Genomic DNA, 26,700 nt, shown 5'->3' with positions numbered 1-26,700 from the left:
ACTGAGTAATGGATTTGTGAAAAGCTGTTGACAGCTGGTTCTAAGTCTTACAAAACTGAATTTGATGAGCTGTGGACACGCACCCTGAGAGTTATTTATCACAGATGCATGTTTACTGTCATTCGCAGACTTCCCGGTTCGCACACATGCTGAAGAAACACAACATTCGTCCTGAGGACAAGTTTATTTCTTACATGTCAGACATACATACATACGGAGGGGTCACATCTAAATGTACAGCATCAGATCAACTTTAAACCCCACTCAGCTTTACGTTATTCCAGTGTCGCAAACCAAGCGCTCACTGTGTTATCAAACCATCACAGATTAAATAAAGATGTTAATCTGATGTTCTTATAAATTCAATATATACAAAAACTAATATTTTTACATCAGATATTTATCAAGCTTTTTCCAGCAAATAATGCCACAGATATTTTAACCAATAATTATATAAACACAGACACACAGACATATGTACGACTATCATTGTGAGAACCTCAGCACAAGATGTCCTCATGCTGGGGTCCAAAACTCAGGTCCTCACAAAGATAGCTGGACAATCGGCCCACAAACATACACACACCCGCAGCCATACATACACACATCCAGGCACAATACTGAAAAATATGAATACAGGGAAAAGGAGGAAGAGGAGCAGTTTGTGTTTTATCCTGAGTGTTTCCTGCGACGCGGACTTATAAGTACTAAACACACTACGGGTTACTATGGTTACTGCGGTTACTACAGCTAGTGCTAGTAATACTGGTTTTTATCAGGGCCAACCAAAATCTTTATTTCAATAAAGACTTGCAGATACCTCTACAGGGTGCAAATTGCACAACAACAATAACAATTTATGATAAATAGATTTTCTACTAAACTAAACCTGTTCTGTACAGTGTCCATCTCATGGAAAGTGCAAATATCTCAAAAACACACGGTTCACAAACCTCAAAATTAGCAAATAAATATGTTAAATATGTTTAGGAGTTTGGTGTTGTCTCTGCTTTTTTTCCTTGGTTTTAATGCAGCACTGCCCAGAATTTTCTCTAATTCACATTTTAATTAACAAACTCCAAATTTATTATTGACACTAATATATTTTTTACAGTTCACCCAATATTTGTAGTAATGCACACATTGTTGTATCCTCACATGTGTCATTGTGTCTCGCCAAAATTCTATTAATCTTCAAATTGGTTTAACCTGGGATGGGTTTTTATTTGTACTGACATATCCTCAGAATTTGAGGTAATCCATAAATTTCTTGTTGTCATCCAATTTGCAATAAAACTGTGGAATATATTATAATATCAGAACTCAACATGAACTAACCGTCATGTTTTAGCACCCTCTATATTTCACTAAATGTCCAAGTTTACTGTGATGGACTCTATTATAAACTCACATCATTACATTTATAATTGAGTATAATCTATAAAATGATTATAGTGCTGCCAGAAGTTATTTAAAATGTTTTTGTTATGAATTGTGCTTGAATGAATTAGAACAGAAGAGAGTTTATTCTAAAAAATCGGTGACACAATATAAGCAAAGGAACCAAAACAGAATTTACATTTTCAGTCAGCCATTGCGCTCCCTGCTTCCAGCAGCGCTCTGCTTTATGTTGCGTTCAGGATCTCCAGCTGTACTGATGGAGCTCTGGAAGGAATCTGCTTCTGTGGGCTGTTTTACCTTGAACCAGCTGACTTGAGAAAAAAACTAAAATAAAGTTTAACCAGACTTTTCAATAAAATCTCTGAACTTCAAAAAACTGCCGAACTATTAAGTTGTATCTTATCAGTCTGTTTAAACTATTTCCAAAGTTGTTTGGTTATTAATTTATTACTGTTAAACATTTTGTTTCACATTGTTCACAAGGTTTTCTGTCTGATATATCTTTGATCAGGAGCTCAGCTGAAACAGTCCGAAGGCAGATGGATCTGAAGCTGTAGCAGCGATATATAGCTACACCACTTGTGTTTGTGTGCGTGAGTGTCACTTCTAGTAAACTGTAGAAAGCTGGTGATCAGTACTACAATATAGACAGCGAATGTCTGATATACATTTGACCCAAAGGAAGCAGCTGATTGGTTGGAACGTGGAATGGGCAGGGCCAGAAAAGCCTTACTGATCCTCTTCTTTTTGGCTCCACAAATCTGTGGTTGGACATTCTGGTCAGATCCAGAATAACACCTCTGATTGGCCAAGTGGGTAAGTTCAGGTCCAACAGAGAGCTGTCAGAGGTCAGAGGTCAGAGGTTTGAGGACTGCTTGATGCTGTGGAAGGAAACTCTGCTGGGTGAGGTGGGCAGTGACGTGGCACGCACTGCCCGGCTCCGTATGGAGTGACGGTCCTGCCAACGAATCCAGCGCTTCCTGACAGCAGAGCGGACCTGGACACAAACAAGTTGGGAGACAGCTACATGTTGTGCGATAAATATTATTTGTTAACATGATTACTAATATGTAAATTAAAAAAATATATGAGACCCAGTAAAGAACCCTGAGGAACACCATAGAAACAAAACCAGGAAAAAAATAAATTACCTCACTGTTGAGAAAACAGTAGAAAACAGAGACAAAAAATCCCTGCAGAGAAAGAGTGACAGCATTAGGTGGTGACAGTGCTAACAAGCTGCTAGCATGTTGTCTCTCAAACCTGGTGTGAGTTTAATACTAGTAAGTACAAAGGTTAAAGGTCAACAAGCTGCTTACATGTTGGTGCAAATAGGTGCAAAGCTAACATTGTTATGTAAAACTTAATTTATATTTTCCATTTGACCAAGGTTTGAATTCATCATTAGTTTTTTTTTTTTTTTTTTTTAGTTCTGAGCACACTCTGCTTGTGACAAAGTAAAATTATAGCATGAAAGTGGGTAGAAACCTGGAAGGACTCCAGTATGGAGTTGAAGTAGATAAAGACGATCTGTGCAACCTCGTCTTCTCCACCAGGGTTTACAAAGAATAACATGTAGGTGATTCCTAACAGCGGCAGCAGCACAAGAGTTGCCTTCACCGCCTTCCTACACACACACACATACAAAAAAAACACAAGAGGGAATATCAGAGCAGAGTGGAAACAGCAGCAGCACTTCACTGAGATTTTACAGATTTATCATCTATGATTCTCATAACGATACGCATAGCAACATGCTCAGATTGGTCAGACATGTTAACTTTTTTGAATTCTAGAAGAATTATTGCGATCTTGACCCGCTAACTGATGAGCAAGCTGGCTTGGTGGCTGAGATTGTGGGTCTCACCTGTTAAAAAGGTGCTTGGGGAGTTCATACCTGTATTGGATGGTCTCTGAGGTCGTTGACGCCCTCAGTTTGGTCATCAGGATCCGAACGATGTTGAACAAGAACACAAAGTTAATCTGAAGAAGAAGAAATATGGGTTTACAGTCTGTGCTGTGTTCACATTAGAAAATACAGGAAGTGGGAGAAATGATGTACTGGGCCAGCTGGGCCACATGAGGTCAAGAATACACACTGAAGAGACCCTTTCACACACAGTTTTTATTTACGTATTTTTTTACGAGCTGAAGCTCCACTCAAGTGATTTTGTCCTTTTCTAAAAATGAACTGGACAAAAATAAACTTTAACGTTAACAATCCATTGCAACTGTTCTGTGGCGAAAACAAGCAGCTTCCAAACCAGAGGTCAAAGCGAAAACAGATAAAACAAACTCTTTCAATTGCAACGTAAATCTCAAAAGCATCAGTAGAGGTCTTATGGCAGGATTAAAGTTGGACATGCTGTATTTAAGTTGGACTGGATGTGGTCTTACCAGCAGGACCAGGATCATGGGGCCTTGGTAGATGTAATCTGTATAAACCCCCGCCCGCTTTCCAAACCAGCACCTGCCAATCCAAATAGAAATATCTGTCAGATGAAATATGTGTTATCTTTCATGATTATGACATTAGACTCAAAACTGTCTTCTGTTTTCTCAAATGACATATCACATCTGTTAATACATGGCATTGCGTTGGCGGTAACGGTCTTCCAATGAATCTGACTCATGTGGTAACTCGCCATCAGTCAGGGGTTAGATCTCGTCGGCTGGCTTCATGACATAAAGTCTGTCTTTGAGCTCTTTGCCTGCAGACGCCTGACAGTACAAACTTCCTGTTTCACATTTTATTTTCTCACTTGAAGCAACACACCAACTCAGCACCTGGTGTTGCTTTGATGCTGGGCTGCTTTCAGTCCGACCGCCCACATGTGGACATGAGTGACGGGGGATACGCGAATTAAAATAAAAGAACCAATCATCTCCTAGTCTGTTGTTCAGTTCCCTGAGTCGGGTACAGGTGTGCTGTCATCAGAATCTACGTGAGCTACTATTTCAGCTCCAGACCCCTGAGTTGAAGCCCCACAACTCACCGACAGACCAACAGAGAAAGGTGTTTTATTTATCGGTACACTTGTGGCAAGAACATGTGACTTACTTCTCGTTGTCGTAATACAGCTTCCCGAAAGCCCATGCCACAATGATGGGAAATGGAATACCTGTAAGCAGGCAGACAGGTGGACAAGTGAATGGACAGGTAAACAGGTGGACAGAGAGGCCGTTGAACAGGCAGACAGACGGGTGGACTCACCCCAACCGATGCAGATGAACATCCACTTCCTGAGTTTGTCGGTAGAGTAGGTGAGGACGACGGCTGTGTGGAGATAACAACCTTCACCGAACATCCAGAAGAAGTTTGTTACATGGAAGTAATTATAACCTGCTGTCACCAGCCTGCACCACACCTAGAGGGATCGGGAGGAGGAGGTGCGTGATATCAGGGCTTTGTGTCTTTGTTTCATCATCTCATCAATCCAGATGTCATACATATGTGAGTGTTTGTGTGGGAGGTGCGGAGTGGGTGTCACCTGGTTGCTCTCGGTAACAGCGGGGTTCATCGTTAACTGCACAATGAACCAAGTGGCGTTCCTCAGGATAAAAGCGGAGATCAGATTCCAGTGGATGATGTTCCTCAGACAACGAATACTCCTGTAACACAACACACGAATGGAGCACATTTAGAAACCAACATGGCCCCACACAACGGGTGTTACATTTTTGTGTGAGGCTGTGGCTATTTGTGCACACCCCCTGCACGCCAAACACAGCAGACAGAAACGGGTCATCCGTAAGACGTGTGTGGTTTTAAGTAAACAACGCAACTGCACAGCAGGAGACAAGAAAAGAAAAGAATCTGTGATCTGTGTGTCTCTAATCCGTCCTCTGCATGATGTCTTTGATCTTTAATCCTCCAACAATGACTGGACGCCGACCAGCACACACACTGACTCACACAGACACACACTGATTCACAAACTGAGACAACATTGAAACACACACTAAACCACAACACACACTAACCGATTGGTTTGTTGTTTGTTTAATTAGACAGGATTTGATCCTTCAGGTTCATCTGCGTGTCAGCTGATTAGTTTCTTTATTTATGCTTTATTACACTGATCTCTTGGTTCACAGTTTGCCAAACAAACTTCTTATTGGCTGGTATCATGTTACTAGGTCCAGACAGCCAACAGACAGCCAGACGACCAGCCAGCCAACAGCCAACAGACAGACAACAGACAGACAGACAGACAGACGGTTGGACTACCTGAGTCTCATGAAGAGAGTGAAGGCGAGCAGCAGAGCTCCCAGAGAGATGCAGTGACCCAGATAGTTGATGATCACGGCCACCTGATAATGAACTTTGCTCTTCCTCTGAAAACACGGAAAATGCATAAAAAGCAGTTCAACGTTCAGATATGAAGGTTCACAACAGCTGAAGGTTGAAACACGGAAACTGGAACCGACTGAAAGCAGAAACACAACAGATAAGTTTGTGCAGTTTGTTCGTTCAATAAACGTTTTATTGAGGTATTAGCTGCAGTTTAAAGATGAGAACAATGATGATGGTAGCAGAAAGGATAATGATGGCCATAATGATGATAACATTTGCAATGATAATAATGATAATGATAATGACAATGATAATAATATGAAAATGTTGATCACAATGATAATAATGATAATGATAATGACAATGATAATAATAATGGTAATGTTGATGACAATGATAATAATAATGATAACGATGACAATGATATGATAGTAATGATAATGACAATGATAATGACAATGATGATAATGTTGATGACAATGATAATAATGATGATAATAATGATAACAATGATGACAATGATATGATAGTAATGATAATGACAATGATGATGATAATGTTGATGACAATGATAATAATGATAATAATAATGATAACGACGATGACAATGATATAATAGCAATGATAATGATAATGACAATAATAATAATAATAACAAAGACAACAATGACAATGATATGAAAGCAATGACAATAATAATAGTAATAATGATGATGACTATTATATGATAGCAACGATAATGATAATTAGAATGATTATAGTTATGGTGATGATGATCATGACAATGACAATTATAATATTGGAAATGGTGCAAATGATGTTAATAATAATGGCAATGATGATGATGATGACATGATAATGATTACAATGACACTGACAATAATGATGACGATAAGGGTGAGCCTGTTGATAGCGACAACCGTAATAATGATGTTACAGATGTGTTCATAATTCACCTGTCAGATGATCGTATCTCTTCAAACATTACTTCAGTTTTGTAGTGTTGCTCAGACAACGGTGCATTCTGACATTTTGTGCTGTGTTTGATTTTAATTCATAGAAGTGCTGGTAAACAAACCCAGGAAAGTGTGTGTGCATCATTTCATAATGAAAATGTTTCTCGCATCGTCCTTTGACTATAAACACACACACGCACACACACACACACCTTTCTCTCTTATTAATTACGGTGCAGCGACTGGCCGGTAGCCAGACTTGCCGTCCAATCAGAAGACGGCAGGAAATAGGTGACAGATTCTCACAGTGGGATAGAAAAAGAGAGAGAGAGACCAACTGCGGCACATGACACAACATATGGACACGCCGAGACTCACACACACATATCCTTTTTTTATTTTGTTTGTCTTTCTTGTCAATGTAATGTATATTTAGACACATATGTTGGCCTTTGTATCAGAGGACCCTTTCTGTAAGGTTGAATAGATAGATGAACTCGTACACACACACACACAGAGTGAGGGTCCAGATGGTTCTCTCACAGTTCTTGTTCACACTGACGTTTTGATTTTTGATCACTCATGCGAGTCCTCACACTCGTCTCTGTTTGCCTCGGTTTGTTTGTTCTGTGTGTGGAGTTATTGAGTGTGTGTCCGTGTGTGTGCATGTGCGTGTGTGTGTGCTGTGCTCTGCTGGTCGTTGAGTTTGTGCAGATCGGCCTGTCACAAGGCTGAACATTGATGTGTGTGTTAATGTCCTGCGACGCCAAGTGAACAGAAGACTGAAGCTGAGAAAGAACAGCACACAGAAACAAACAAACAAACAAACAAACAAGGTTTCCTCCAGGTTCCAGTCTCTGACAGAAATACAAAGATACAGAAGCCAGTAACAGGTGGAAGAGTCAGCCAGCCAGCCAGACAGACAGAGACGTAGTCCAAAGCAGTTTCGGGTCAACAAACAGAAACAAATCTCTCTGCAGACTGTGATTTATTATAGATGACTACCAGAGAAACACATTAACAGCCAACAGATGTGTTAACACAGACATACACACACTAAAAGTGTTTTCCTGTTCTGTGTGTCTCGGGACGTACGTGTTAAGCGACGTGGGGGACACTGGAGTCACAGTTTCAACATGGTGGCAATATAATATTTTCTGCGTGTTTATGTTTTTGCTCAAAGGTACGTTTTTTTTTGCCTGGTGAGTCTGAGGTAACATAGGAACCCAAATGAGCCCATTCTGCTGTGCACAGATTTCTCTGCCCGTGTAGCCAGAGTGAGAGAGTAATAATTCAGAGTTTTAGTTGACATCAGAACAATGGACCGGGCCAGTATCAGCTGTTTGCTGGCCTGAACCTGCATCATCACCACTGCAGCCGATTTTGATTCACACCGGCCCAGTGCGACAGCCGTTTTTCTGAAGACAATCTGCTATGTTCAAGCAAGCGTAATAATTTATCTTCAGTTGTCAAGTGACCAAAGTGACGTCAACTAAGCTCTGAATTTATAAACATATTTTTCGAAAGAAGGACCATTAGTTCTTCCTTCATTTCAGTTAGTAACTTAATAATAGAATGGACCTAATTAACCCACCTTCACTATCACTAAGCATTTCATTGGTGATACTCAAAATAATAAATTCATTTATTAATTCTTCATGTGGAGCTCCCCCTGGTGGCCAGTTGCAGTACGATCTATATTACTTATACTGTCAGTGGATGGGAAATGGGCTATATGATGCTATAAAAATGGGCGTGACTTCATGATAGACAGCTGTGTGATGCCATTGACAACCATACTCTATCCAGCTGTACAACTGCTCAACTTTCTGTAGTGGATAACTCCATGTTACCTATGTTATTAGTCACTATTGCACCTGACTATTATTCCTATGTATATATCGTATTCTTCCGTCTCTATATGTTTGTTTATTTGTATTATTTTAGTTTTGTCTGTCCTTATCTGTTTCGTGTTTTAGTTTTTTTGTCTGTAAATTTTGTCTTCGTTTTATCTGTTTCGTATTTTAATAATTTCGTGTTGTTTTAATTTTGCTCTGGACATTTTCAGAAAGGTCTAACCAGGGAACAAATTAGCCTTGGCTAGATAACTGTATGCACGAAATCTGTTTTGTATTTATATGAAATAATGTTTGATACATTTGTCAACCCACGGCAACGCACTGGCAAGACTGTGAGATCTGCAAGCTGCTCTGCATCTGAGTAGAAGAGGAGATTCTGTGGCAGATATTGGGCACCGTGATTTATTCAAATATCAGCAGCCTTTTGAAAGAGCGGGGGTTTAACTGGTGCATTCTTCAGGTCATTAACAAACTGAAAGCGCTAAAAAAAAACCTCCTGATAAACATCAGGATCAGTAGGGGTGGCATGGGATGCACCATGCTGTTCCTGTGTGTCGACACACCATAGCGGGTCGTCCCGGGTCTGAAAATACTGTGTCAGCCCGCTATTTTTGATGTGAAAGCCATATAAGTCTATGTCCAATTGTTCAGAATGAGCAGTTGTGCTGTAAACTCAACTTCAAGGGCCTGAGGGATCTTTGCAGATCTTTGCATTGAAAAACTGAATCCATAATGGTGCTTGCTTAAAAAAGTATAATGCAGTGTGTAGTCAGAACTCTAGCCTCAATTTGGAAGGAAGTGGAGAACTGTCATCCATTTTTTCTCCACAGTCTATGGTATAGCCTGATTAGACCTTTGTAAATAGATCCTCTCACATAAAACAAAGTCTTGTTTCTATGTGTTCCTTTGATACAGTGCCAAGATCACTTTATTCACACTGACAAATAAATGCGTGGTCATTTGGTTACAGGCATGAATATATATTGATCAGAGTGTAGTGACCAGAGGATGTAGAGGTCTCACCAGGATGATGATCTCTGTGCACTGACTGTAGTTTCCTCGAGAAGCCCAGCTGCCGTTGGACTGGCACTCTCTGTATACCCGGTCTGAACACAACAACAAGACAACATCAGTCACAGAAATAATTAGATAATTAACCGCTTAATTGATTCACTGTCAGAAGATCCAAAGTTAAAACTCAACTTATTCAGTCAGCCTGTTGGCACAGAGAGAAAAACACTCGAGATGCTCGGAGACAGAATCAATCAACATCAGTGTGAGCTGATCGGTCTGTACACGACGAACTCCCACACTTGTGACTGACGAATCTACACACATTCATCTGTGTGCCATTAGGAGCTACAGCGTAACCGTGGCAACACCAGAGCTGTCCCATTTGGTGTCCCTGTTACCCCCCCACCCCCACTCCCCCTCCCAATCTTCAGCTGCACTCCCTCAGTGTACTAAGTGATTAGCATCCAGTGGGCTTATTGTTCGATCAGTCAGTCTTAGTTTAGCTGTTTAGCTGCTCCGCTAGCTAAGGCGGCTGAAAGGATCAATGGACCCCTTCAATACTGACCAACAGCTGGATCAATAGCCCATTGGCTGAGTCAGTGTGAGCGGCGCACTGGCCAATCACAGGCCAGCGGTTCGATTTCATCAGACGTGAAGATGGTGAGGATATTTCCTGATGTGTTAAGACATGATGATAACTATGATGGTGGAGTGAGGCAAGAGCTCCAGCTGGTTTAACACACATACACGCACACACACACATAGATGACTCATGCGATTAAGTCAGCTCAACAACTAAACCTCTAATTAAACAGGATATTTATCACCACCCACACATTAACACAGACACACACACACACACACAGTCATATACACACACTTGTTCTGGGTTGATGAAATACAGCCAGTTCTCAGGACATAAGAAGTTCCGTCCTCTCCTGCTCCTCTCCTCCTCACACGGAGTTGTGTTCATACGCCGCAGGCTGATTAGCTGTGATTGGCTGACACTCAATCACCATCTGATTGGCTGAGATGAATGGATGTTACCGTATAAACTCCTGCGTGCGGTCTTAATGTGACTAAAGAAGTCTGTCTGAGCCCAAATGAAGAGCTCAGTACATCAAGAAACTGACCTCTAATCAGCCCACTGTCCAACTCCTGACTTGATTTTTAAAACAGTCTTCATGTCTACATGAAGTCACCCCCGAGTACCAAGATGGCCGCCCCGTATGTAAACAGTAGTTAGAAACTCCTGTAATTTTAGCACTTCTGATTAGTTTTTGTTGCAATAAATATGGTCGTACAGACGGTATTTTTCGACATACATATGTTGAGATGCTGTTACAGCGTAATTTAAGTTTTTCATGTGTTATAAGTGAACTACAAGCCCATGCCGCGCCAACAACTGCTAAAAACAAAACTTGGTGAAACCAAAACAGTGCGAAGCACCATTGTGGCAAAGTGTGAATAATATATATATTTTTTTCCACATTTACATTAAACAATTAAAACTTTTGAATATTTTTATAAATATTATCTGCCTGGTCTGGTCTTGTAAATTTCCGCACTGTAAATAATTCAAGTAAAAAAACTCATGAGCTGGTTCAAGTTATCGGTTTGATTTACAATTTATGTAACTTAAACAGCCTTAATTTAGTTTAACATTATGCAATAATATCAAGATTTTTTATTTTTTTTTCAAAACTTGGAACTTTTTTTTTTTTTTCGAAAAATTGAACGCACCATTATTCCAGTGCATCCAACAGATACTTATCACTTTGCTGGGGATGTCTGCTGCCATCAAAGAGTGTAATTTCTGTGGGGTGGGGATGTGTGGTCTGTTTTAGGTGGGTGGTTCATGTCTAAGTAACATCCACATGATTTCAGGATCCAAAAATTTCCCAGTAGAATGTTGACTTGTCACAATATCAATGTTATTCACTTCGCCTGTCAATGGTTTTAATGTTGTGGCTGATCAGTGTATGTGTACAGTGTATGAACTAAACTTTGACTTAATGAGGACATGTTGTTTGCCTTTGTAACTTCTGAAATAAACCGACTGACAGCGTGAATCTGAAAGCTCTTGGTTCATGTTCTCGGCTTCAGTCCAGTTTGGATGTGAATACAGTGACAGAGTCCTGGACTGTATTCAGCCTCCACCCCATCCACACTCGCTGAAGGACAAAAATGTTGACTTGAATAGAAACTTAACTTCTATGAGCCAGATATGGATAGATGACTCACACTGAGCCTGATCAGTCATTACAGACATACTTCAGAACAATATACATGTTATAAGAGTACGTGTTCAGCCACAGAGGCGACGAGGAACATCTGAGCAGGTTTGATATGTTGCGCTACGTACTGGTGGTGTTGTAGTGGATGCCGTTGAACTGCTCAGGGCAGGGTCGGGAGATCAGCTCTCCTGCTGCACTACGAGGCCAACAGGTTCCTATACCGTCCACGGACAGGTCACAGTACAGGCCTGCAGACAGACAGACAGATAGACGAGAAGAACTGTAGAGGCAATTTAACTTGAAAACATAAGTACACTTTTTGGCTTTAAAAAGAAAAGTCAGAGAAATTCAATTTCCATTTTTCTTTTTTTAACAGCTTTTAAAATTTGTTACACTGCATGGAGACATAATTGAGTTACATCAGCCTATAGCCCTGGGTGTCATGAATCTATAGAGGTGCAGAGAAAAACGGCTTGGGATTCAGAGGGTTAAGTACAGAGAATGTACCCATCATGTTGCAACATAGACATTCACACAGACCTTAAAGAAGTAAATTGCCTGCAGTCATTTTACTGTAATACATTTAGCATTAAGGACTGTAAAGATACTCTTGCATACAATCTAGTACTGGTATGTGTATTCTAAGGAACCTAAGGGTTCTCCAGTGTGGCTTGTGTTTACTTTGGGATCCATGATCTCATAAATTGTGCATCCAGTTCCAGTATTGACTTTCTAAAAATACTGCACAGGTGCACATCAAAATAATGCCCACGAGTAAATCATTGTAATACTCTGATCCCCCTTGAGAGCGACAAGAGTGCTCAACAAATTTGCAGGTCCAAACCTAATCCGTACCCTACACCTACAAACTCAGCTGAGGAGAGTTTTCTTGGTTATTGGGTAACATACCTTTCTTATTAATCAGGTCACTAAAAAACAGATAATCAAGAGGGTGGCATTATTTCCCGATAAAATGTCTCGTGGAAAACAGTGATCTACAGTATACAGAATTTATCCAAGTATAGCAGCTACATCAAATGGATAAATGATATGTAGCCTATTTATAGTTGTTTTCAGTGACTCCAACTGTGACTCCAAACAACTTATTGACTAAGGGGGGAGTCAGTACTTGGTTCCAGTGGTTAAATAGATATAGGATAGATCGAAATATAGGATTACAGTCTTCATACAGACCTGAGGAGTTACTGATGGTGAACGTCTGGTTTAGTAACGCCAACGTCCTTGCTGGGAGACAAGAAAGAACAGAGGGTAAGGACCAATCAGCCCGTTTCACTCCTTCGTCCATTTAGTAAATAAACATGGAGACCCAGCAGGATATTACCTGTGAGGTTAGTCGACAGCAGAATCAAAGTCTCGCAGGTTAACTCGACCGGGGAAACTCGTCCACTCAGGAACACACACACACAGACCACCTATGAAACAACAAGAGTTTCATATTCTGTAACAAAACTATAGCAAGCAGTAGTTTATTTTGCATAAGGAAACAGCTTCAAGTCATAAACCGCCTACACTGTAAAACATTACAGCCTCATTAAGTTGAATTAATCTTTTTTCGTCTCTTTAACTGCAATAGTTGTGACATTCATTAGTACACAGGATAAGATGTTACAGTCCCTTGTGCCAAGATCTCAGGCAAAACACATTTAGAAGCCCAGTCCAGCTGAAAACCAACCAGCAGGCTAGCAGGCAGCTAGCAACTAGCAACCAACAAGAACACAGCAGTTAACTAGCCTAGTTGAAAGTATCTGGCACATCACTGGGATTTTCAAGATAGAAAAAAACCCATTTCCCAGTTTTTAACATTAATATTGTTTTAATATCGAAATGAACGACGTTTAGACAAAATAAACTTAAAGTAATCCACAATTGGACTTCATATGAGTTTGTTCTGTGAGGTCAATGTTCATTTAACTCATGTCTTGAGTTGAAAAAAAGCAACAATGGAGAAAAAAAATACAAGAAAATATATATTTTCCAGTATAATATTTTTACATTTTTTAAATACAACTATGTTTATTTATTTATTTTAAAAAAGCGATATCCCATGGTATTACAACATGTGGCAAAAATTCTGCCACCATAAGTGTATTGGGTTGAGTTTTAAACCACTATCAGGATGGATTTTAAAAAGGCTGTTTTGGTTAATCAAGTTTTAATGTCCTCTTCCTTGAATGTCATTAAGTGAGGGAGTTGTTTGTTCATCTTGGCAATAGATTTTAAGATAAAGTTAAGATTTATGAACAATTAAGATGCGAGTTAAATCTCTCGAAGATTTAGGTACGCTTTAAAAATTGTCATTAGTAGTCAAGATGAGAACTCCAAGTAGAAACAATTAAAAAACATTAGTGCTCTCATTTAAAATGACAATTGATATGAATATAGAATAGTTGATGAGCTAAGTAAAGGGGAATTGTGTGTTGATTTGACAAAATAAAATGTATTTCTTTCAGTGGATAATGTAAATGTAGGGTAATCAAATTATTACACAATTAAGTGTAATAACTGCTCTCATCGAAAGGGGGCACCACTCACAGATTTAGAATACACTGGGAATTAAACAATTCATATTCAATCAATATTAATTATTAGCAAATAATCAATCTCATCATATCTGAGGTGTCAGCTCTCAGTTCAGGGATCATCTGTTTCTAGCTCACAAGGACTGTCTGACAACGACTTAAGTGAAATATGTGGTTTATTTACAAAGGCGAATAGTGAATAATAAACAATATGACGAATAATATAACAGAAAAATGGAAAATTATCTGAATTCAGATTTGTTTAAGGTTTCTTTATTTATAACACGATCATCAACTCTGCTAAATTATAAAGGTGACGGTCTACTCATGGAAACTCCTTGGATGCCGCTCCGAACAGCTCTCCAGGGTGTGTCTCTTTGTTACGACACTGGACTTCGTGCCTTTCGATGATTTACATATCAGTGCTTTCATAAGAGAGTATTAAATAATGGATGTACTTCTCACAATGTTAAACTCAGAAGTAGGATGAAAGAGACACTTTCAATGAATGAAACATCATGTCGGCATGAAAACACGTTATCAGAAACATTCATTAATTTCTAAGACTTTTCTGAATATCCTAATTCATTATAAGGAAACAATAATAGTAAGCAACGCTAACTAATATCAAGAAGAAGGAAAGGTAGATCATATTTGGGCTAGGTTAGCCAGCCTTGCTTTGTAGGGTATATACGTATTAAAATGCTATATAACAGTATAACTTGTTAAAATTGCATTCATTGCAAGACATTTCCTTAACTAGCCTCTGGATGGCAGTATGGCTCTATGGTAGAGAGGCATGATTAAAATACTCAAGGGCTAACTTTTTCGAGTTAGAAAAACGACACAAATCACGAGCTGAGTATAGATTAAACATTGTAATTTTGGTTACAAGGGCACATTTAATAGTTTGTAGTTCTAGTCAGAGAGAGATCTTGCAGTCCTTAATTTATTTACGATCTTTATCTTCAGGTGGCCCAGGCGCCGAGAAGTCTGGTCGTTCTTATCTGTGGTGGATTATATGTGAAAGGGAGAAAACCTTAAATTATTATTCATTGGCACCGGACTGTACTTAAAAGCTTGTTTTATGGCTTTGTTTTATGGTCTCAGAAATCTGCAAAGGAAACAACAGTCCTGTCCATCATGGACTGTCCGACGAAGTGACCCCTCCTGGTGGGTCAGGGGAGAAATAAATGTTCTCTTACATAAACAAATAAATAGTTTTAACTCATATTGTCAGGGTGAATCAAGCAATGATCATTAGTTGTAATTTAGCTTTTTGATTTGAAACAGACAAGCTTACTCACATTTTTAAGCAGGCAGGTGAACTTTAGTTTATCACCTTGAAATGTTTTACAGTGTAACCAGCTTCCTCCTCGTCTTTCCTGCAGTAAGATGGTCGATAAAGAGCCACAGCCAACAAATGCAGTCTGAGTGTGGAGAGTGTGGAGCCTCCATAAGAGCAGAGGGTAAGTAGAAGGGCCCAGTACTCAAGGGACTGCACAGGAAATAAACAGAGCAGCAGCAGCAGAGACAATAATGTCACATATTACTGAACCTTAGTGCTAAAGCTGAAACTACAGACTGAAAACCTTTAGAGAAACTCTACCTGAGCTTCCTTCAGAAGAACCAGGATTTAAATGAAGCCAAGACACTTCCCGCTCGGGTGCTGTGTCTGAGTATTTGATCTACAAATGTTGAAACGAAATGACGAAGCGCATTACTTTTTTTTTTTTTTCCAGTTTATATTACAAAACATGGGACAGACAGGTGGGTGAAGAGCTTCATCTGTTTGCCCAGACGTTCATATCAGTGTTTGACATCACACAGACAACACGGCCTGTCCTCTGAGGTAAAGGGATGAGGAAAATATTATACGTTAATAATAAATCAGATAATAAAGACGAGCTCAGAGGGTCTGTGTGTTCTTGGATCATTTCTCTCACTCTCTGGGAGCTGAACTTCTCTGGCTTTGTTTCCGTCACTGAGTCCAGCTGCTGTGTGTCGGCCGTGCCAGATGGTCACTTGATCGTTTTAAAGTTGTCACCTGCCTGTCGACAAACACCAGAGGCTTTGGGATGGAGTGGCATTCGTGGCTGTCATTTGAACAACAACAACAACAATACAGTCGTTCACTCATCTCCAATTAGCTCAGTAATTGACGATTAATCAGATGTTCAGTCTCTGCAATTATGTTTGTGTCATGACTCATTATTCACTCAGCGTGACTTCACTCTGTTTGGTATTCAGCACTCAGAAGCTGGCAAGGTTTCCATCTGTGCTTCAAACGCACGAGCTGAAACACACTGAACACACACACACACACTCTAAAATACACCAAGTAAATCTGCCGTCCGCAGAGATTTATTGTTGTGACGCAGCAGCTAAAATTAGACAGAGAGCTGAGTGCAGCACACTCTCAGTCTTCTAGGCGTTGGGTGTAAATTTTCTTTTGGTCTTGGCAGCGTGTGCATCCTCTTAGTGTGGGGGGGTCGTATCAGTGTCCGCAGCATCCTCTTTATTTCACTTATGCACAATATTCAGCCCTGTTTCCATTGGGGGTTACTTTTGATGATTCTGCAGCTCGCACTTTAGCGGCGCTCATCACGCACCGACAGTCAGGGAGTCTCCGTACATCACAGATGCCCCAAAACAAACAATGACAATAGTTTTTCAGCTCACGGAGAGAAAATTCTCGTTCACATCCTCCGGCTGCGCTTTCATTCGCGTGTCAGCTGCGTCTCTAGTCGTCACGCCAACTGTACATTCTGTTGTAGAGATTCAGGGAAATGAGGAGTGAAAAATGATCTAATTTCTTAACACAAATGTTACTCTTATGTTGGATGTTGTTGGAATTTCGAGTCACCAAAAGTATGTTGTGTTGCAGATGTAAAAAAGTACGTTTTAGGACTTGTATGTAGCATCTGAGGACGAGCAGTCAGATCTACCGAATAAACATGGACAATCATCAAACTGAAATGGCATGAGATGGTCCTCATCCACCATTGCAAACCTGTAAACGAAGTGATGGATGAATGATTCAGTCAAGTATCCCCAGATGGAGCTATTCAAAACAATTCAAGTCCGTTCAGTTTTATTTATGTAGCGTCAATAACAGTCTCAAGATGCTTCACAAATATATATATATATACACACACACACACACACACACACATAGACATAGATATATATTAAACTGTTAGTGACAGTGGGAATTCAATTACGGGTGAGTTAGCTGATATAACGATGCATTCAGGTAGGAGTGGATAGCTGCAGGCCATGAAGACTGGGCACGCTGAGTGGGTTGTTATCTGTTCCCTTCAGTCAGACTTCATGTAAGAAACAGCTTTCTCAAAGCTCCTGGGAGGTTGAGCTTTTAGTCCAAATATTTGCTGTTTTGTGCGGTTTCTCTGAATGATGGGGTGGAGACACTCAACAGACGCACTAATAAATAAATAGATTAAAAAAAAACGCAAAGATCCTCTTCCGGCCACCGCCGCGGAGCAGACAGAAATAATTGACAGTTGGGTGGATGGTGATGAATGTGCTTCAGATGTTCAAGTTTCTCTCAGGATGAACTGAGCAGATCCTCCTGACCTTTCCTCTAGCACCACCATCAGGCCACGTCAAACAGCAAGACGTTTTAAACCGGAGACGACTCCGTCAGCAGGAACCTTTACAGATATTTAGCATCATGCTAAGATGGTGAACATTATAGAACATTGTCATGTTAGCACGTTTGTTTGCTGAGGTTAGCATTTAGCTGACAGGACTGCAGCCTCACTGCAGGATTTTTGCTCTTAATTTTAACTGCTGGTCTTAGTCTTAGATGCTGATGAAAGCATCTCCGTAATCTGTCTGTGCTGCATTTTGAGGCTTGGACAGATGCTCGTCTCAACCGCCTCCCTCTGACATAGAAACAAAAGACAGGTTCACAGTTTCTATGGTCCGCACAGTCTCTGGGCCTGTTCAGACCTTGCAGTAAGATTTGATCTGAGCTATCCGATCACAAGCAACCAGCTTTGGGTACGTAGGTCATGTGTCTCAAAATCTTTCTCCAGATCGTATCTCAGGTTCGACCTCTCTATGCAAATAAATACCCACATCAGTAATTATAGCAGCAGTTATCTCTGTGTGTGTGCATCATCACATGGCTCCTCGTACATCAACACAATTACATCAATAACAAATCTTATTCTGATACGATATTTAACGGCAGAATTACACTTGTGTATTCATATTAAATACTTTCATCTCTTATTTCTTGCTTAGATTCATTTATTAGTTGGTTAACAGCTACAAAAACATTAAAACGCTCCAGTAATTAGTTTGTTTAGTAATGAACAAACATAATTTTTTTTCCTTCACAGTCTTTAATAGCAGTTATTTTTTCTGAATGGATGAGGCAAAACACAGGAGCACCCTGTTGAGTATAGGGGTTCTTTAATGTCTCTCACGACACATTGCATTCAAACTACCAAAAAAACGCAAACAATGCGGACATATGAAATCCAGACCACCTCCAAATGTGGTCAGACATTGGATCTCTACGGGGGGGTGTTCACACCTGTCTTTGACGCTTGATGGATTGCCCAGATCTAATCTTAATGCAAGGGCTGAACAGGCCCTTTGAAGGTTTAATCCTGTTAAGACTTGTGTTGCGTCCCTTGGGGAACTTAGGGCCGAACACATAACAAACAGTGAAGTTGGGTAGAGATTTATTTCGACAACAAAACATGACCAAGAAGTCTTTACACGTACACGGTGGGGAAGCATGGCACCATGCAATTGTGCCAAGAGCAACTTTCACACGAGAGCTGTTTGGTCGACTTTAAACGGACCAGAGTTCGTTTCCTCCAATAGTTGTTTGGGCAGGTGTGAAAGCTCAACTGAACTCTGGTCCGCTTCGAAATGGGGGTCGCCGTTCGCTTGCAAGTGAACTCTGGTTCAGTTCGTTCGGCAGTGTGAATGCTCACCGGAGTAAACACAGGACCAACTGCAGGAAGTAATGCAACATGGCAATATGACAAATGGCGAGAGGACATTTATTTCATTTGTTTAACGTTAATTGCAAGAGATAAATCCTCTGTGCCTTGCTGCCTCCTGTGGTCATAGTGCGCGGTTTGCTATGCCTTTGATAAATGATGAAAAGAAACACAACACGCCGTTTGTATTCAGCGCCACTGACTGTTGACTTTCTTTAGACCTACCGTCTTGTTTTCCTAGGTTGAGAGGGAGGGATGGATTTCCCCTCCTACATCGTCCAATCAACGAGCTTCCTTTCAACCACGTGGCATTGCTCAGAAAGTTTGCAGCGTGAAAGCAGAACGAACCAAATGATAAATGAAAAAACCTCTTGGTCAGGTGTGAAAATGACCTAAACTACTGTCCTATCTTCAAAACAATGTAATCAAAAACACAATAATCCAAGAGTATATATTACAAAGGCAGAGGTGGAGTGCACCCCAAACTATAGTCTGCAACATTCCACCACACATTTATTATCACTAATACAGAGTACACAACTCCACACAGCTCAATGTCTACACAGGCAGGATACCAGAAAGAAATTCTGATGCTCTGGCTGGACTGCTTTTCATGAGGTCCCCGGACAATGCCCGGCCACGCTGGGGCCAAATCAACAAATCAGCGGGCACTACCAGACCTCACAGATCAGGCGGTCCACTCACGAACACAAACTGGGAGGGTGTGTGTGTGTGTGTGTGTGTGTGGGAGAGAGAAAGAGAGAGAGAAACACAAATACGCTGCCCCCTCTCAGCACATAATCTTTGGTTTAAGGTAGATTTATGACTAGGGCTAAGGTTAGGGTTAGGGTTAGGGCTAGGGTTAGGGTTAGGGTAAGGGTTAGACGTGTACTTGGTTATGATAAGGAGGCAGGGAATGCATTATATGAATGTAAAGTCCTTTAAGGAATAGAAACACGCGTTTGTGTGTGTGTGGGTGTGTGTTGGGGGGTGCACTGCAATCTGATTGGCTGAGAGGTCTCGGGAGTGTTGTCCATCTGGTCCGCTCTCTAACTGAATCACCTCCACATATAGAAACACGTAATCTGTCATCCTAATAATACTATACCCACTGCAGTGTGATGTTCGTAGTGAATTGTTACAGATTTATTATTTGCAGATATTAAAATAAGAATGATAAACAGCACCGTGGCTCATTTTCAAAAATGGCCCCTGAGAACTCATTAAGACCTGCAGCTGACGAGTTCCATGTTGAGTTTCACCGTCTCATGTGGTGTCAGGAATCGTATGAGGAATATTTATTTCCTGTCCGTGTAAATCCTAACAGGCCAAGCGATGATTACCCAGCAGGTAGTGGGTTTGAAGTTATGCGAAACAGTTCATGGTGGTACGAGCGTCCAGATAAACGGAGGACAAAGATGAGAAGGAAAGCCTCGAGGTTTCCTCTCTGAGGAAACAAACAGACTGGAGCTGATGCATCGCGATGAGGGAACAGCTGTGCGAGAATGTGACATTAAACTGAAGTCATGTTGCTCTGAACTGCCAACTCTCAGAGGAACAAAGGGTAGTGAAGGCAGCACAGCAGCCCCTCGCTGAGCTACAACTAATAATCCAGCTGAAACCGAAAATAATTTGAAGTCACAGATGCCTTCAGAGTATGACTTCATGAAATGAGGGGAGAAAATGAAACGGTGGTCTGAGCTTTGCTGTTGCGGTGGGCAGTAATGAGTATGTCAGCTTTAACAAGCTCTTCCTCTGCTGTGTGGAGGTCTGATAACAAAATGTTGTGTTTGTTGTTTCCCTCTGACTCGGGTCATGATCCCAGCCTCTGATCTCTAAAATTAAATCTAATCTGATGACACCGATCCTCATGAACTGCTTTATGTCTGTCTCCGGTTGGTTAGATTGCTGTCACACTCGTGAAACTCTGCAGACACATAATCAAGTCTACATCAATCCAACACAAAGAATAACTGTCGGATTGTTTCACAGCTGAAGTGCTCAGGTCAACATTTCTGCGCAGCGACTAAGAAAAAAAAAATGTTATATAGACATAGAGAAACTATACGTCTCTATGAGTGACGGCAGCTGAAATAATTGCTGCCATAATAAACCGAGCGCTGAAGAAATCTGAACGCAGAAGCAGTTGGGAGCTTAAATTCCTCCCTAGAAAAGCTGGTAAAGGCTGAAGCTACAAATAGAATATCTGTTCGAGCTGGAGGAAACTGAGATGTGAAATATATTCTGTTGTTTGGAAAACAACAAGACAGAATGAGGATGAAGAGTCGGGAAGGAGGACAGGAGACAGTTTTGGTTGTGAGGTTAAGGAGATTAAGGTTGTCCAGATTGGTATGAAGGCCAATTCAGACATTTTTTACTGATCGATCAGTGAATAGTTTTTTATTTCAGGTCTGCCAAAAATTGCAGACCTTGTCCCTGTGGTGCCAAAATGTCTTCTTGGCTCGATACTGAATATTTAAAGGTCAGATCAGGGGCAAAGGAACTTGATTTCATCCCCGGTTAAGATTTTATTTTGAAAATGCAACTCAAGCCTCTAGATAAGCTCTTGTTAACGGTTATATTCCAAGACTAAGAACAGGGTGGTCGACCTAGATTCACCAGCCAGTTTGTTAAGTACACCTGTTCAATTGCTTGTTAACTAAAATATCATATGGAAGGAATGTACACATGGTAAAGATGATCTGATGAATTTCAAACCGAGTATCAGAAAGGTGATTAAAGTGACTTTAAATGTGGTTTTTGTGACCATCTCTAGGGTTTACAAAGAATGGTCTGACAACAAGTGCAACAGGCCAGTTGAGCCAGGAGCACTGGTCAAACTGGGTTTAACTCTGTAAATCAGAATGGATCATGTTAAAGCAAGTACTTGAATTACGGTGAATTACAATGGTTTGGGCTATTGACAAAATTGACAAAAAGTGTGGCTGAACACAGTGAAGTTGTGCTTTTGTCTGGAAGACCTTCGTGACACCTCGTGGATATAACTAACTTCACTTTTACCAACAAATTCCAGTAAAAGACTTGCTCTTTCTGGGTCTCCCCGGTCTTGCATCGCTCCCCAACCTGCAGCTGACAGCAGCGGTTCATCATCATTACCGTAACGGCAGATATTTTTCCAAGTGTTCAGCCACACTTTGAATTTTGTCCAGCGGTGAGTTGCGGTAATTCAAATACCACAGGCTTTTCAGGGTTAACTGATAGTAAGTCAGTAACTCAAACAGCTATTTGTCACAACTGAAGTATAACAGAGAACATCTTTGATGCACAACACGTCACAACTTGAAAGCTAGCAGAAGACCACACCGACCATCAGTATTGTTACTGACCATATCCACCCCTCTATTACCCCAAAGCACCCGTCTTCTGATGCTTACTTCCAGGAGGATATTGAGCCATGTCACAAAGGTGAATTCATCTTGGACTGGTTCATCGAACATGCCAATGACTTCACTGCACTCAGATGTCTGTCACAGTCACCAATCTATTAGAGCACCTCTGGGACAGCCAACAAATATGCAGCAACTGTGTGATACTATCATATCAACATGGGCCGAACTCCAACTTGAATCTGTATCACCAATAATTAAGGCAGCTCTGAAGACAAAAAGGAGTCCAACGGTACTAGAAAGGTGTACCTAATGAAGTGGCTGATGATTGTAAATACACCAAGAAGAATCTATTGTTAATATTATAGTTTGTTTCAGTTATTTTTGTTGTTTGGTTCTGTTCAGCTCCTCCAAACACATGATCACATGTTTACATCCTCAACATTTATCTTATACTTTTCATTCAGCATCAACATTAAAAAAAACTTCATTCCCAGTCCTCATCCTGCTGGTGTTTGATTCAGTGTTGGAGCAGAGCTGAGTGTTTTCCTGCCTGCAGGCTGTTTGAGCTCTGAGTGACCGACAAAAAGGAAACAAGAGACCAAAAAGCAAAGAATCCAACCCAGAAAACCAGCCGTGCACAAAACCCATCACAGAAACGGACGCACACATAACTGGCTCCGATCAGCTGCTGAGAGGAGCTCAGAGGCATCAGACAACAAACTGAAAAGCACACGCAGCGCCACCGGACACTGGCGCTCAGACAATTACCCGCAAACTTAGAACAAGATGTGAATGATTTGACCTGCTGAGCGTGGCAGAGTTGACGCTCCTGCTGTGAGCTGACTGGACTCCGTTTCAAACTGATGATCAACAAATCAAACACTCTCCATGACTTTCATCCTGATTTGTTAGTGCATAGGTCTTCAACAGGGGGTCACTGCAGGGGTCGCAAAATCTTTGGTTGATTAGACATTTTTTATATATTTTTAAGTTTTCCCCCACAAATTTAAATTTCTTTAAATGCACATAAACATGAATCCGTCATATTTTAGTAAATGGATAAGGGATAGAATAATACTGAATGCAAAATGATAACAATAATAAATTAATCTATTTATAGTCGTTTATAATCTTTCTATCAGTTCGGGGGTCCTTGGCCTGAAAAACATTGAAGACCCCTGCATTAGAGGACAGATCCTGGTTTTGTTTTATTGTCACATTTCAAACTGATGAACGACAGCGTGTACGTTTGCGTCTTCGCATCAGAGATAAAACAAGTTCTCAAATCCTCAGCTGATCAGCTGCTACCACATGTGTGCGTGTGTGAGTGTGTGTGTTGGGAGTTGACATCTGCATGTTAATCACACACACACACACACACACACACACACACACACACACACACACACACACACTTATCCAACGCAGAAACACACATTCCGTCCTGATCACATCTGGCCTCAGATTAAAGTTGCACTCGGCGCGTCAAAGAGTGAAGCAACTCTCAGGGTTCAGACACTGCATCTGTTTCAAGCCGTTTTCACTGTTCATCGCATGTCTTCACAGATGCCAAAGTAGCTGTTGCATTATTGATCGGTTGCTCACGCTGGTGTTTATCCCACGCTGAATCTAAACGTTTAATTGTTTAACGTGTCGATTCCGACTGAGCGGCCAAACTGGAGCCGCTCACCTCCCGCTTTTCTCCTGATCACCTGCAACTAACAAGGCAAAGCCTCACCCGCACCGAATCCAGAGACGGATGACATGCACAGACCAAGAAACACACACACACTGTAGCACACGCACAGACACCGCAGTGGTGTGAGGAGGAGGATGGAGGGATGAGAGAGGGAGAAACAGGAAGTGATGGATGACAGTGTCGATCGCCCCCTCAGGTGCTGTCCGTCATTCTACATCTCTCTCTCTCCCTCATTTCATTATTCATCCTAGTGAAACGCACCTGAGTGAGTGAGTGTGTGTGTGTGTGTGTGTGTGTGTGTGTGTGTGTGTGTGTGTGTGTGTGTGTGTGTGCACGCGAGTGCGGTGTGTGTTTGTGTGTCCTATAAATAGACAGATGTGCACTGGATAAACGCCAAAACCTTCTCCATTTATACATCACCCACCCTCTCTATCTCTGATGCGAAGTCACACCAATAAAATGGAAACAGAAAACTTCATCATTGTGTCTCAGCATCTTTGCTGCAAAGATTGGTCCAGATCTCAATTTGCTAGAACATTTATTTACTTATTCACTGATTAATTTAGGGTATACCTAAAAGGAGACATTCCAGACCAGAGCCTATACTTTATTGACAGCGCCCCCCCTCCAAAGAAAAAAAAAGGAGAGAGACAGAGAGAGAGAAACCAGACTCATGTATTACTACATAAATGAAAGCCTAATGCATTTCAGCCCAAAGGCAACATGCTGGTTCCTGCAAACATTTTATGGATTGTTTTGCATTAACCGACGGGACATGTGGTTATCGACCACATGGATCACTCAGGAATTAGCTGAGCAGGAGTCATGATATTTATTTGTTTGTTTGTTTGTTTCGGTCAGAACAAAATTAAATTAAACAGTGCTCCATTTAAAATTTTTAAATGAACGATTTATTGACTTTAAACACACACATCACCAGACACGCACACTCCTCCTCCTCTCACCTGACTCAGTAGTTTTCGCTCCATCTCTGCCATTCATTCATCCGTTCGGGCGCGCTCTCAGGTTCCGCAACATATCGGTCCGTACCGGGGCAGGGGAGGAGAAATCCGAGAAAAGCAGAGCCGGTGGGGGTTAGGTCCAACAAGAGAGGAGGTGGGGGCCCGAGTGGGTGGAGGTGGGTTCGGTCTCCGGGTCAGGCAGTCCCGGTTAACGCGGCGCTCTCCGGGTCGCTCATGAGTCCTCCGGTCTGAGAGACACCGGGAACACTGACAGCCCGGAGCGGCGTGCGCTGGCAGCGAGGAGGCTGCTGCAGAGCACGGGCCAATCAGAGGAGAGGAGGGCGGGATGGGACAGGGGGGCAAAAGACACTAAAACAAACAGTCCGCAGCATGGGACGCCCCTATCCCCTATCCCTTACTTCGATCCTCTGACGTCTGTAACTGTGATCGATCGACTCCTCGGATGTTTCCTAAAACAGGACAAGTTTCTTACAGATCTATTCGCGGTCAAATGTATTTTGTTTATAGCCTGATGCATAATTTTCTTTAAGTGTAGTGTGGCAAGTATTGTCAGCTGCTTAGTGTGTGTGTGTGTGTGTGTGTGTGTGTGTGTGGTTGTGCACTTGTTTTTATTAGGCTGTGGGGACCAAACCCTCTAGGAACACTAACGTTGTTGGGACACGATGTCCTTGTATGGACATTTTTCTGGGCACTGTGATATTTTGAGCTCTAAAACTAGTTTCATGTTGATGCTGTTAGGTTAAGGCAGGGGTATCCAAACATTTTTGATTGAGGGCCACGTATGGAAAAATATATGGAGGGCTTGGTCAAGCGGGTGAGGTATATAGGCAAAGCTTTTAAGAAAACAAAAACAAAAAAAAACAGTCAACATCACAGCTTTCCATTGACTATTTTAATTTATTTTGTTGCAAAAACAGTTCCCCAATAGTAAGTTACACTGTGAGGACAATGGGTGGGATGGAGGCTATACTAACATATATTTTTTTAACCCAGTAGCTGCGTTTCATTACAGTTTTTCGCAAAATAAAGGCGATATTTCTGAAATTTCGATGCAGTATAATTGCTCTTTGTACGTGTTTCTATTGAAATGTGTTTTGCAAATGAGCTGTGACTCTCATGAAGTCTCGTCCCACAATATCCCATAAATCTCTTAAACTCTCATCACGCGAGATTTCACTTTGAGGAAAGTAGACTTTAAATGAACTGGTCTAATGACCCCTTGAGTCATCTTGAGTGATGTCGGTGACAGAGAATTGCACTCTTGCGATAAACTTAAATATCGATACATCTGAAAAACCACCTCATGGTGGTTGTATAAAAATGTTTTGGTGATAATTGTTTTTTAAATGTAGGTGTTTCCATTACAAGTTTTTTATTGC

The 26,700-nt window shown here is 41.1% G+C and overlaps 1 protein-coding gene across 1 annotated transcript; it reads right to left on the bottom strand.

Annotated features, from left to right (window-relative positions):
• Positions 1-169: 169 nt before the first annotated feature.
• On the bottom strand, positions 170-25,560 carry crhr1 (corticotropin releasing hormone receptor 1). Its single transcript, XM_047572578.1, has 14 exons — positions 25,304-25,560; positions 13,107-13,197; positions 12,959-13,009; positions 11,893-12,012; positions 9,537-9,619; positions 5,633-5,739; positions 4,893-5,013; positions 4,616-4,769; positions 4,463-4,523; positions 3,799-3,871; positions 3,299-3,384; positions 2,890-3,028; positions 2,553-2,594; positions 170-2,398 (listed from the first exon to the last, which is right to left on the bottom strand). The coding sequence occupies exons 1-14, from the start codon at positions 25,334-25,336 to the stop codon at positions 2,258-2,260; spliced, it is 1,302 nt and encodes a 433-aa protein (XP_047428534.1). The 5' UTR covers positions 25,337-25,560; the 3' UTR covers positions 170-2,257.
• Between the last annotated feature and the right edge of the window lie 1,140 nt (positions 25,561-26,700).

Source organism: Mugil cephalus, chromosome 20 (genome assembly GCF_022458985.1).
Source record: "Mugil cephalus isolate CIBA_MC_2020 chromosome 20, CIBA_Mcephalus_1.1, whole genome shotgun sequence".
Taxonomy (NCBI): Eukaryota; Metazoa; Chordata; class Actinopteri; order Mugiliformes; family Mugilidae; genus Mugil; species Mugil cephalus.
Note: the sequence above shows the minus strand (reverse complement) of the source record. Positions and strands in the feature narration are given on the sequence as shown.

What these genes read in the sequence shown, in the direction of transcription:
- crhr1 (XM_047572578.1), bottom strand. Translation starts at nt 25,336, where the DNA reads ATGGCAGAGATGGAGCGAAAACTACTGAGTCAG. An exon ending in CCATACTGGAGTCCTTCCAG is followed by an intron (nt 2,595 to 2,889) that starts GTTTCTACCCAC and finishes CTTTCTCTGCAG; the next exon opens with GGATTTTTTGTCTCTGTTTT. An exon ending in ACTGTTTTCTCAACAGTGAG is followed by an intron (nt 2,399 to 2,552) that starts GTAATTTATTTT and finishes GTTTGTGTCCAG; the next exon opens with GTCCGCTCTGCTGTCAGGAA.